Source organism: Anser anser, assembly GCF_964211835.1.
Source record: "Anser anser genome assembly, chromosome: 3".
Classification (NCBI taxonomy): domain Eukaryota; kingdom Metazoa; phylum Chordata; class Aves; order Anseriformes; family Anatidae; genus Anser; species Anser anser.
The window spans coordinates 6625926-6639765 of NC_139722.1; the positions used below are offsets into that span (position 1 = coordinate 6625926).

The 13840-nt window shown below is 41.3% G+C and overlaps 1 protein-coding gene and 1 long non-coding RNA gene across 2 annotated transcripts in view; one reads left to right on the forward strand and one right to left on the reverse strand.

The window, feature by feature from the left end:
• Positions 1-1542: 1542 nt before the first annotated feature.
• Positions 1543-10536, reverse strand: LOC310896221. Its single transcript, XR_014581291.1, has 3 exons — positions 9830-10536; positions 8729-8817; positions 1543-5260 (listed from the first exon to the last, which is right to left on the reverse strand). It is a non-coding gene; the product is annotated as an uncharacterized lncRNA (long non-coding RNA).
• Positions 10537-13114: 2578 nt separating this feature from the next.
• The window catches only part of CD2AP (CD2 associated protein), a 75452-nt gene continuing 74726 nt past the window's right edge, over positions 13115-13840 (forward strand). Inside the window, exon 1 of the mRNA XM_083828255.1 lies at positions 13115-13351. Within this exon, the coding sequence (XP_083684381.1) occupies positions 13348-13351 (4 nt within the window). The 5' untranslated portion in view covers positions 13115-13347. The remainder of the gene's footprint in view (positions 13352-13840) is intronic.

Consider the following 13840-nt stretch of genomic DNA (forward strand, 5'->3'; position numbering starts at 1 on the left):
GCTTAGTTGGATATAAAATTCACTCCGGCAAATTAGCTTTATTTCAGAGTGGTGTGTATTCTGAACTAGCTAATTTTGCTGGGAATACACCCAGGCCTCCTGGCTGCTTTGCCTCATCAGTAAGGGTGAGCATAACCCAGGCCTAAATGGGAAAACTACACAGCTGCTTTAACGTGAAAATGTTGCGTGAGGTGGGTGCATAAACCATTTTGTAAAGAGAGGCTACAGTCACGTACACTTCTGCCCTGTGACAAACCTATAGCACAGAACATGCGTGCTCGTGACATTGTTAGGAGACAAACGTGCACAAGAAAACATTTTAAAGATCTGAAAAAAAAAAACACAACACCCTTGATGATGTGAATCACAGTTATCATTTTAATTAATCTCTGTCTGTTAGTTTCTGTGCCAGTCTTCTCGCAACTGCAATGTTTTCTTTGAGCACATGTGCAGCGTATGGTAACAGAGCTCTTCTAACTTGTGAAATAAAGGTCTCAAAAGGAATGGGAAGCGTGTGAGTAGGTCCTCGTGATACTGGAAGGGAGATAGGCAAATTACGTAATTTAAAGGAAGTGCTTTTGGCAGCTTTGTGGCTATAATTTCTATAAATATCTGTTGTAGAAAAAACACAGGGGCACAAAAGAAACTTTGTCAGTATAACAATGATATGTTTTGTCACAGGGAAATAACGTTACTAGACTTTGCAGATAAACTACACTCTGGGGCTGTTGTTTTGTGCTTTGAAGGAGGAAATTACAGCCTCTAGATCCTAGTGGGCTAAACTCCTCTGCTTTTCTAAACTATGTCTGTGGCTGGCTCCCTCTTTTTCATAAACTCCTTTGCGTTCTGTACCTGGGCTGAATTAGGACTGGTTTGTTGTACCTCTTGGAATGAAGAATTGCTGCCCCATGCCATTTCCCACTATTTGGACACAAAGTTTTGGAGGGAGAGGTGTTGCTTTCACAGTGTTTAGCACAGCTTGCAGCATTTGCCTACACCCAAGTAAATACAAGGTATAAAAGTATTATCAGCTTGTCTGCAATGCTTCTGGAACGACCTAAGTGGCAGCCATAAGGTCTGGCTTTGATGATCTCTGAGGCTCAGTTTGAGCTCCAGCCCAGACACCTGGGAATATTTCCTTTCCCGTCACAATAATGAATCACAGTGTTGAAGGGGATAGCAACTTATTAAAGGTGGAGAAGAAAAGAAAAACAGAGTAGCATGTAATAACTGGGCGTACCTTTCCCAAAGTCAAACAATAAACAAAGTCAAACAATTTAAAGTCTTCCTATCTGATTTCACTGCAAGGAAACAGGGTTCCCCTTCTTCTTTAAGCCTCACGCATCAGGGTTATGGATCAGTGCCTTATGTCAGATCTAACTGGTACAAAGACCATGTGTGGGGTAAGTTTCCTCTTGAATACTTGTGCTCATTTCCTGGAAAAGACATTTTTTTTGCCTGCCTTGTGCTTGCTGTATTGGCTATAACTCCTTAACAGCCTTCTCCTTCTTCTGACCTGTCTTTTCACGTTCTCACAGGTTTCCCTTTGTGCCTGGAGCTCCTTTCTCTTCGCAGACCATGGACTTTCTACTCTTCTACTCTGGTACTGCCCCTCTGCTGCAGTGATCGGATCCAATATCTGCAATATCTGAAGTAGGCTGCTGAAGTTAGGATATGAAAACCAGGTGATTTATAAAGTAACCAGTTAGGTGGCCAAAACCAGAGGCTACTAAGCTATATTTGTGACTGTTATAACCTCTTCAGGGAAATTACTTCAGTGGGTTTTTAAAGCAAGAGGGGTAAAACCAGTCCTTCAAAACCAAATAACAACTTAAGACATTTTACAAAGGTTATCGTCATCCCCTACAAATAGGCAAGCCACACAGAAAAATCCTGTGGATTAAATACCGTCTCTTTGGCAAACTGATCCCTTTGAACGATTTTATGGAGTTAATAAAATGATTACAAAATTTAAACAAAATCAAATAGTGTATGTGGAAATGAAGAGGAGGAGAGAATGTGGCATGAGCTGACAGAGAATAAGATCTGTTTACAAAAACATCGAACACATGACAAGAGACATAGAGATGAAGTTCAGGAATAAGAAATGGAAGACTGTATAAGGCAGTGCTGTTTTAATTACAGAGATAAGGAAATGGAAGGAACAAGGAGCTTCTCCTGTTCTAAGACAAGAAGTTATCACACAAAAATGACATCACGGCTCGTGTTTTTCCTATCTCCCTCCCTGGAGATAGCAAACACAGCCTGGGAGTGGAAAAGAATGAGATTACTACATCTAATGCATCATCGTTTCTAATGAAGCTACAGTGCTGTTATGACATGCAGCCGTGGCACTTATCCTACTACTGCTTTCTTCACGGGACTTGCAGAGCAAAACTCCAGAGCTTCCTTCAGTTACATATATATATATATACAGTGTCCGCTGTCTTTGGTAGAGGTGAAATTCAGCCCCGTGCATATTTTATGTGCCTTGTAATAATACCCACTTTTTCATTACAGAAGAGGCATTCTCTTGCCCTCCTATGACACTTCTTTGGGACTGCAGCTGGACGATGTGTCACTTTGTTTCCTCTATGAACTACATGCTACTGACAGATGCTGGATTGGCAGCCCCACAGAAACAGATACTCCAGGCCACCAGCCTGCATAAGTGGTGACAGTTCAAGTGTCTGGCTTCTGTATGGCACCTATCACTTTGCTGCTAGACCACACAGGTTAATCAGCAGCTGTCAAATAGCACTGTTCAAGGATTTCTTCTGAGCTGGGGTGGTAATTCGCCTGCTTCATATCATGGGAATACAGCCAAAGCTGATACAAGATTTCATTTCTTTATTTCTTTTTTTTTTCTTCCTTTTTTTTTGTAATTTCTTTTTTCTTTTCCTTTTTTTTTTTTCTTTTTGCTTTAGGGAAAAAGAGCTTCACTCCTTAACACTGGTCTGCACCTCTACCTGCCTCTTTAGGGATGCCCTTCTGACAGTCTGAAGACTGTCCTTCCTGAAAAGGAGAGGAACAGGGTGAAAGTGGGATGATGAGAAACCGTTGGAGACAGCAGTTATCTAGCTCATTCTGATCTTTACGCTGCTGCCACCAATACTCAGATTTGGAAATGTTAAGGTTGCTCAGGCATCTTTGTGCTATATTGCAGTCACTCCTGAATATTTGGATTCAATTGTCAAAGGCAAATGTGATAGAGAAGCCCATGAAGTATAAAGAAAAAGATCAGCCTGTAACTGTACATAAACCATATTTGTCATTTTGGTGGCTGCATTATATTAGTGGGTATACCAATCACATCTCTCAGATTTTTCTTCTCATTATTTATTATTTCAAACTAGTAAATTCTCACCATTGGCTTAAATGCAGGACAGGTGCAGGACCTTGCACTTCAAACTATTCACTGTCACACCAAGAAGCTTAAAATAGCATGAGAGTGGTTGGATTAGGCCAGTATTTTATTGTGTTCTTTCCACTTTAAGACTTCCTCTTTAAGCAGCTGTGTCTAGGTCTTGTCTCACTTGTGGGTACATGAAGCAATCTCCAAAAACTCGAACTAAATCTAAGTATAAATTGTCCAAAATGCAGTACTGATTTTGTTTGCACAGAAAATATTTTATTAGCAGAATAAGGCAAAAATAATACAGAGATGACGTAAGAGGAATATGTATCCATCTGCTCTAATAATGGCATTCATTTTGTCAAACTTCAGTCATTTAAGTCTGAGCTAGTTGTGTGGGTTCCCTATACAACTGCCAGAGAGATGCTGGCACCTCTCCAGGACAACGTATCACTCATGTTTTAGGCACTTATTTTAGGATCCAGTGAAGTGTTTCCTATCAGTGCCTGCTTCTTCCTTACCACGGATTATCAAATGGAACCACATGAGCAGATTAGCCCCAAAGCATACAGTTAAAATCAGGTGAAATGAGCCTTTATTTGCTGTGTTTCAAAATTCCAAACAATATTCCCGTCAGTGACTGAAATGGCTGGGTACACGAAGGATAACATGCTGCACTTTTCTGAAATTTCTGCATAGATATTAGCACTTTTCTGACAATTACAACAAGAGTGGATTTCATACATGGATGTTCCTGCATCCATTTGACCACCAGCTCTAATATAACTCATGCCATGAGACAAAGTTCAGCACTGATAGAAAAACATAGAGCATTTGAAACTTTTTATTTTTTTTTCCAGAAGCACGTGTTTTCCAGAATGTTCCTTACAAACGTTGCTGTAATTTCAAGCAGGAACAAGAGTAAGTTTGGGAATTCTGATTTCCTACAAGAGAGAGATCTGATTAACTGATGTCGAAAATGGCCCTCTGAGGTGGGAAATTGCCTCTGGCCAATCCTACATTACCATCTGTCCTTATATCAGACCGATCCTGTTGTGTAACACCTCGCACTGAAAAAATATGGTCTTTTAGCAGATTGGTGGGGCTAAACAATACTATTGTTTTTCTGCTTGTTTGTCACACAAGGTCATGAAGAGGGATTGGGAGTTCCTGAGAACAGGAGGAGCTCTGGAACAAATTAAAACTGGAATTTCTAAAAAGGAAGGAATTTGATGGGAAGGGCCAAGACAGAAGGATTAATTAGATTCAAGAAGGTACGCTGACTTTCAAGTAGTCTGGGCTGGAAATAAAACAGACGGGGAAGTGAGAAAGAATAGAAAACATCGTGTCTGCAGCCTGTCCTCTGAGTGGGTGTTTTTGGGAGGGTGCCAGCTAAAGGATTCAATTTTTCGTAGGAAGAGTGTGAATTATCCTCAGCCCTATCTATGAGTAATTGACTCGCAAATTGGCCGATTAGTTAGTTAAATGTTTCCTTGGGGAAAAAATAATAATAATCAGTTTTGTAAGTATATCTGGTGATACATTTTTGGTGACTGAGATATTGTGGCTTGAGAATACTCCCAATTTCTGTCACACTTCCCCTTCCGCATCTTCTGATGAGCAAGGGCAATTTCAAACAATACAATAAAAATTACTCCTTATAATTCTTTTTTTATATATATATATATAAATATTTTTCTCTGACTGTACACATAAAGCCTACAATTCTTCACGTTTTAATTGGGAAAAGCAGAAAAAAATCTCAGTTCATGGTCCCACTAAAATTGGAACTGAAAATCATTGTACTTGTCAAGACATAAATCCAAACTCTTTGCTTCTGCAACTTCACTGTCTCTGAAAGCAGAATGGGGCTGTTTTTTCTCCTTTGGGCTGAAACGTTGATAACTGTTAAAACAGAAATAGAGTCAACATTTTCCACTTGCAGCAAGCGAGTGAAGCAGAAAACCCATTTTCTGTTAAAACGAATAATCCCCAATGCTTATTAGGAGGGAAGATATAAAGCAATAAGGTGCTTCTGAAGTGCTCAGTCTGTTAGGCAGAGCTTGCTGTCTCACTAGAAAACCTGATGTGCATTGTTGGCAGCAGGCACCTGTGTCCCAGGGGAGAGGATATACAAGCCTGCAGGAATGTAGATAAATATCAAAGTTCCTACTCTGCATGACAACTTAATAAATAAATAAATAAATAAATGAAACAGTGAAACCCTCCAAAGCTCTAACAAGGGAACCCCACAAAATAAAGATCTTCACAGCCACAAGTACCTCACTAAGAGAAGAGCTAACTGAAAATATTTCATATTTTTTAGATCTAGCCAGAATTCTGTTTTTATTTGACCGTTTGTTTGGTTTTCGACCCTTTGTTTGATATGTTTTGGCTTGTCTGGGGATGGGGAAATATGTGTCCTTTCTTGACATGGTCATTCTTTCCATGTTAATGCCCAATGTTTTTGTCAATTGCAGTTTAGTCGATAACTTTCAGAACCAAAAAATGCAGGAAACTTTTTTTTTTTTTTGTGAAATTTCTTAGCATTCTGGAAATAGTTATAGATTCTTACAAAAACATCTACTGATTATAAGAGCACATCCCAGAGTTCATTTAGTGTAATAAGGCGAGGATGTGTAATTGTCAGGGGAAGTGGTATTTTAGTATAGAATTTTCTAAACACCGTGTATTTGGCCAGTTTGGGTCATTTCACAGCTGTCCCTTGGGAATGCTATTTATAAACTCAAAAGAGGCTGAAGAGCACTCACAAAAAGGCTTGTCACTTTCACGAAAATTAATGATAATCTTACATTGTTTGCTGATGAAGAGAGAAGAGGCACTGAGTTAAGCTTAAACACGAAGCAATAGACAATTATGTTTGCACTCCTTTGTCCTGACCTCTCTGTCACAGATTGTGGTATTGATGAAAATGCACTACTCATTGCATTGTCAGCTTAGAAAAATCAATACGGAAAATGTAAACGTACAGATAATTCCACATCCCTTTCTCCAAAAGGCTCCCTGGAGTCCTCTATAGCAGATCACTATAGAGAATATTGTTTTCATGTCCTGGAGCTTGCAGGGTGGAGCTTTTCTGCACTTCCATTAAAAAGAAAACAAAAATAAAACAACAACAAGAGAACAAGACAATCATATTAAAAATAGTTCCCCTAACACAAGTAACACGTGCAGAGTTTCTGCACCTGATCAGTCTTGTTGGTGATAGGCTGGTTTGATTTGTAATTGTTAAAATTATAATTGAACACAGTTTAATTGCAAGTTCAACCTGCTCTGAAGACTGAACAAATCACTGCCTTAAAAGTTTCCTGCTGGGTTTGCAAGCTGAACTGGCTGAGTAAAAACCTCAGAAAGCACCAGAAGTAGCACAAGAGCAAGAGGGACAGGAGCAGAAGTTTCATGTCAAGGAGTGACACTTGCCATTTACGGTGGCAGCGAGCTGTTCAACCCAGCTGCTCTTGGCACCATGCTTATAGCACAAAGGAGTCGTGTACATATCACTGTATTTGTATTTGAATACATGAACCCTTTCTGTTGACATTGTGTCTTATCTGTGGCACAGAAATGTACTTTAATATATTATGCATGATATTTAATAATAATATTAATAATATTTAATAATAATGTGTGAATTACAGTGATATAAGTCTTCATTATGATGTTTCAAATGGTTTAATAAAACTTACTACCTCTTGAGCACACTTTCTTCATATCCCTGCAATTAGAACTACATTGCTACTACCAATGGAGTGAAAGAATTACGTCTGTAATACTCTATGTTGTGTGTGAAGCATTCTCTGCAGAGAAAAGGCTTCTTTATCCCTCTCTCGGAGCTTATGTGAGAACTGCCACAATAACAAGCAGTTTTTCAGCTACTTTTATTTTGGTAAGACAAAATGGCTGAAGGCCACAGTTGTTGATTTATTCAAATGCCTAAGGAAACCATTAGCCCGCTGAACCCTGAAGATGAGATTTCTTTGTGCTAGATGTTAATATAAGGAAATTGCAAGCAGTGCCTGCCAAAGGAACTTAATACAAATGCAAAATGCCAAATGTACCTGAAAGGGAAGGAGGGAAGTGGCTGCTTATTAGAGGAAAAAAAAAAAAGTGAAAAAAAAGCACAGCTTTTTTTTTTCCCCCCGACTTTTTAAGTACAGTGTGATGCACTACAACCAAACTGCGGAGATGAAAACTCCCCTGTATTTAAATCAAAAAGAATATCTTTGAAACTACATGAATGGTTATACACATGGTTACACTGTTTATGACTATGTGTCCATGTGTAATGGTTTTTATCAGGATGACTGGAGATGGAGCCTCTCCAGAAACTCCCTGCTGTTTGCAGCTTTGTATTAATTGGTTGCAATTGCCCAATGTAAATGAATCAAATCCTCCAAAGAGATATGGAAGAAAAATGTAGCTACCATCAGGGTATCTAGTCTTTCAGTTTACTGTTATAATGGCCTTGTGGCAGAAACATGATTAATTGTTGCCCATACTTAGCCTGAATTTCAAGTATACCTTCGCCCTAATTCTCTTCCTTCAAGATTTCACAGTTACAAGTATTTTACTTCATACCTGTTAAACAAAAGTGACATTTCTTAATTCAGAATTTTAAAAGTATTTAGTACCTGAACGAGCTGTCATCGACAACAAATCAGTTTGTAGGAAGCATTTTTGCACCGACAAATTGAGGCCACAAAACTGAAACTTGTCCAGGCTTCCTGCCTTGTGCTTAGCCCAGCAAAGTGGAGCAAGGCATAGGAATATTTGCCATGAAGCAAATGAATAAGACAGTTTAAAACAGTACTTACTAGTCAAGACTAGAACTGATTATAGAGAAGAGAATGGGATTGATTCACAACGTTAATGATAATGGAGGAAATAGGTTAAAAGAAGTTAAATTTCAAACCGAGGACAGAAGAGTTTGTTTACACCTTCTGATGTTCCTCAGCCTTTTCCAACCAAGAACTTGACCAATAACTAACAAACCATTTTTGTGGTATTGCCACAACAACATCCACTTATAGACAATTAGAATTAGGATAATCTTCCAGTGGTCATGTTATTTCCTCCGGTTTGGTTGCTTGCTTGTTCAGTGTGTGATGATGTGGTGGCAGATAGCTCACAAAGCCATTTTCAGTTATTTTCCAGACCAGTTCCTGAGTTCTCATAGATCATCAGTGATCCACGTGGTTTGAAAAATACAGTTCTACTGAATAATTATCTTGATTGCGGGGGAAATGCCACCCAAAATTCCTTAATATCACCAGCTATTTGCAGTAACACAGTATTTTTCTCCTCCCTTAGCAATGTTCCACACAAGATAGACCATGACTAGTTGCTCTTTACCTGGATGGAGGGAGCTGTGCCATAGCTGCAAAGGTTCCAGCCTTTCTAGGGACCCTGCGTAACTGTTAAGATTCCACATAAGGGAGTATCTGTTAGGGGGGTAAGAAGAAAAGAAAGAGAAAGTTGGCTTTGCTTCTTTAATGAAAAAAGAGAAACACACACACGCAAAGGTAAATGAAATAATAGAATTAATAGGCTTAAATGTTACTATGCAACCTTATTTTTTCCCCTCTTTGAAAATAGAAATTGTTACAGTTTTTATGTACAGCAAATGCTCTGTTTTTCTTTTTTCTTTTCTTTTTTCTTTTCTTTTCTTTTCTTTTCTTTTCTTTTCTTTTCTTTTCTTTTCTTTTCTTTTCTTTTCTTTTCTTTTCTTTTCTTTTCTCTTCTCTTCTCTTCTCTTCTCTTCTCTTCTCTTCTCTTCTCTTCTCTTCTCTTCTCTTCTCTTCTCTTCTCTTCTCTTCTCTTTTCTTTTCTTTTCTTTTCTTTTCTTTTCTTTTCTTTTCTTTTCTTTTCTTTTCTTTTCTTTTCTTTTCTTTTCTTTTTCTTTCCTTTCCTTTCCTTTCCTTTCCTTTCCTTTCCTTTCCTTTCCTTTCCTTTCCTTTCCTTTCCTTTCCTTTCCTTTCCTTTCCTTTCCTTTCCTTTCCTTTCCTTTCCTTTCCTTTCCTTTCCTTTCCTTTCCTTTCCTTTCCTTTCCTTTCCTTTCCTTTCCTTTCCTTTCCTTTCCTTTCCTTTCCTTTCCTTTCCTTTCCTTTCCTTTCCTTTCCTTTCCTTTCCTTTCCTTTCCTTTCCTTTCCTTTCCTTTCCTTTCCTTTCCTTTTTTCTCTCTCTTTCTTCTCTCGTTCTCCCTCTTGTTCTTTTTCTTTCTTTCTCTCCTTCAAAACAGGCAGATTGAACAGGCAGGTTCAATCTCTAATGATTATGAAATGAAGGAAAAATACTGTGTGCATGCTGAATGAATATTTTCCCACAATCTGTATTTTTGGAAATGAAATGCGTCTGCTTCTTCTTCAAACCAGCAGAGGGAGTTTTCTCATCTAAATAATTTTTTAACTTCTGAAACAGAAAACTGTTTTTTTTTTTTTAGTAATGTTATCTTACCTCATAAAAACTGTTACAGAAGATGAAAGGTGAAATTTTACAGTCAAGACTGTTTAACTCCTTAGTGCTACAGGCTGTATGCTCCCATGCAATTTTTATGGGTATAGTTATGCAAGACGTTGTTGTCATGAAAAATGCAATGGTGTTAAAAGCATAAAAAATTGACCAGTCTGGACTGTTTGGGAACAAACTATTTGGTTAAAGGGGAGTGCAAAACTATTGCAGTACATGTGCTATTCAGATGGGCATAGGACATTAACTTGATAGCAACTGACATGATATTGTTCACAAACAAACAAACAAACAAACAAAAAAACCAGTTCCTGTAATTCCTTGCCCTTTAGGGAGAAGTTTTGAAAGTTCCAAGTTCAGGTTTCTTAATCTGGAAGCAATGGAGTAATTTTAGGATTCCCACAGTGGCAAAAAATATTTCAAGTGAAACGTTCACTGTGGCACTAGGAAGAGAGCCTACTGTTATATATTCCTAGTTTTTTTTTTTTTTAAGGGAAAAACTAAACATTTCTAGTGATGACAGACTGTATCATTCTTATTTTATTTCATAAGTTTACATAACAACCTCTATGCAATAATCTCTCTTGTAAAATAAAATTATGGTAGTTACTATGTACGTAAATAAATATTTTCTTGATCTGTGAATGTCACAACAATTCCTCTTTCAAATTCAAGCAATATGTTCTGATATTCCACTAAACTCAACCACAAAGAATTTAAAATGCTGTTCCTTCATTTGTTTCAAAAGTTTTGTTGAATAAATTCCACCTAGGAAGAAAATAATAAGTTATTTTGGGGAACCTTATTGCATTGGAAAAATAATCTGAAACAAATACGTTTTTATGTATATTGAATTCCCCAGAGTCAGAATACCGGGGCTCTACATTCTTCTTGAACTGAAAGAAACGACTGAATAAAAAGGAAGAACTAGCTCTAGGTCTATCAATTTAACACCAAGACTGTATTTTCAAAGGACAGCATAAATACCGATCATTCCATAATATCCAGTGAAAATGGCTAGTTTTATGCTTTCAGCCTTTATAAAATTGGAAAGTGAGGAAAAAAAATCAGTGTAGGTGAATTAGAAGGTAATTATTGGTAAATAAGTATTGCTTAACGGTTGAGCTGTGATAGCAGTTACTAGCCTAGCACAGATGTATTTTCCTTATATGTACTATAATTGCCAACTCATATAGGAACACTAAATATAGGCCCCTGATGCTGTTTGAAGTTACACATGAGCAAATTCTTGTGTTTTTTGCAAAACTAGCAACAATAAAGTCTTGACAAACTCAACGAAGCATGACCAGACACAACCGTTCAGCACCACGTAACTCAGGACTACTGCCACAGCGAAGCGCTGGCTGTATGTAGGCACTGCTAAAACAGAAAACTGCGCTGGGTTGCAGATGATGGACTGGGCAGAAAAGGAGACTTTTGGGCTCAGCAAACACAGCGGCTCCTTCAGCAGCCATCCCTTTTCCTTCTCAGTGCTACTGGAAAGGAGACGAGTCTAGAAACAGAGGGCTGGCTGGATGCTGGTGCGCTATGGTCAGAGTAGCTGGGCACTGAAGAAATTTCAGTTTTGCAATCAAGCAGCTAAAAAGCTTTAAGCCAGCCCTGGCCACAGTAATCAAGACATGGACACATAAATAAAGAGAACTTCAGAAAGCCAGCATCCTGCTTGTCCACAGAGCATGGACTGAAAACCAGTGCTTTCACCTCACAGCATGTTCTAGGCTGAAGTGAGAAGGGCAAAGGTGGCATTATATCAGCGTGAGTATTCAGGGCTGATCCAAAGGGAAAAGTGAACCTTAAATTAATTGGAAAGAGCTTCCAGAAAGGAGGGTACACAGAGCTTCTTCAACTCTCTGAAACAGTGTATGTAATGAATATTTTATTTATCACCTCTTGTACAGTCACACTGAGCCTTGAGGCGGGTCTCAAAAAGTTAAAGATTGCTATATGGGATCGAATTTACAATTCATCTTGTCCTTTATCCTTCTTTAGCATGTGATTCTTCAGAAGTGGAAAAAACAAACAAAGAAACAAACCAAAAAAAAGACCAACGACCTAAAGAGAAGACAGATGAGGATAATTCACCCCCATGAATTTTCTAAATTTTTGTTGGAAGTGATGTCAGACTCTAAGGATGACATTTCCTTCCTGTCCCAATTCTCCTCTTGCTATTACTATCAGAAATCTACAGGGGAAAGGAGAGTTGTATTTTTATTGGAAAACAGATTCTGCTTTTAAAGGGAGCATGATGCAACCACGTATCAGACTTAAACACTGTACCTGCGTGAGGGAAAATCTCACCATCACTTGTACATTTCCATTTCTGCTGTTGGAAGAAATGGAAGCACAGTCTGCATCAAAACACAGTAAAGGAGATAAAACATCCCACTACGATACGGTACAGGCTCGTTTACACCCGTATACTTCCCATTGCGCTTCAGTACTCATCTGACTCACTTTCTGGTTGTATTCCATGAGGGAGATGCTAAGCAAGGGCTGACTCCTGGAAATACTTGGCATTCTTTTTAGGCTAATTTTGGCACCAGCTTGGCTCCAAGGGCTCTTGAGCCATTCACACAAGGATGTCTGTGGCAGGGAAGATGGAGAATATCCATTTCGGAGAGCCCTGCTGCATTCTACTCCCTGATTTTCACCAAAACCACACCGTGTTTACTTGTCCTTTCGGCCTTGGGGTCACTGGTTTTTCTTTAAATCGGCTCAGCTCTAAGTAGTTGTTTTCACCCTTCCTGTGCTTCCCACAAAAAAACAAACCCTAAACAGTGGCAGCCTGATGCCGCTTTGAATACTTCTTTCTAGAAATACATCTTCTTCCCTCCTTTCTACAAATACATCTTACTAAAAACAAACCACCCTAAACCTCTCGAAACCAATGCCCGAACCCACACACACTCCAAGCTAAGAAAGGGGACGTTCACCCCCAAAAAGCGAGGAGCAGCCTGGGATGGGAGCGGGCTGTACCCCCAGGGGGCCTGGAGGAAAGACCTCAACCCTACGACCCCACAGCCTGCCCCTCGCTGTGTGTGGGGGTTGCCCAAAACCGCTGTTTTTTGGGGTAAGAACTGGGGGGGGGCAGGCCCTGTGGAGGGGACAGCGGCGGTGACGTCACCGCGCCTGGCAACAGCGGGGAGGGCGGCGGTGACGTCATCCTGCCCGGCAACCGCAGCACGGCGCGGGGAGGAGTTCTCGCGAGATTTGGCGCCCCCCCCCCCCCCCCCCGTCGAGGGTGGGCGGGGAGGGGGGGGGCGGTGCCGCCGGTGGCGGAGCTCGCCTGAGGCGGGCGGCGGGGAAGGGGGGGGGGGCGAAGGCGGCGACGGGACGGGACGGGACGGGTCCGATCCGCCCCCCCCGGCCCCGCAGCAGCCCCACAGCGCCCTCAGCGGCCCGCATGGAGCCGCCGTGCCCGGTTTGAGCGAGTACGGCGGGACCCGCAGCCGCCGAGCCCCGCCGGGCGGGCGGGCGGGCGCAGCATGGGTGAGCGCGGCGGGGGAGGGGGGGGACACGCACCGGGTGCCTGCTCCCTGCCTCGCTTTGTCTGGGGAGGCGTTGGGATTTCCCCCCCCAAAAAAATAAAGGGGAGAGGAGCTAGCTGGGGGTCGGTGAGGTGGAAACGGAGCACGGCTCCGTGTTGGGGCGGGGGAATGCCCGCGGAGAGGTGGGTTTGTGTGGGGCTGGCTCGGCGGCAGGTGGGAGAACGAGCGGCTTTTGGGCTGGGGGGGGCTCTGAGGGGGTCCCGGGGGGGCCGTGAGGGGAACAGGGGGGTCCTGAGGGGTCCTGGGGGAGGGGCTGAGGGGAGCGGGGGGTCCTGAAGGGGCCCTGAGGGGAATGGGGGCGTCGTGAGGCGTCTTGGGGGGGGCCCTGAGGGGGGTCTGGGGTCCTGGGGGAGCCCTGAGGGGAGCAGGGACAGCCCTAGGGGAGCAGGGGGTCCTGGGGATCCTGGGGGTCCTGAGGGGAACGGCGGGA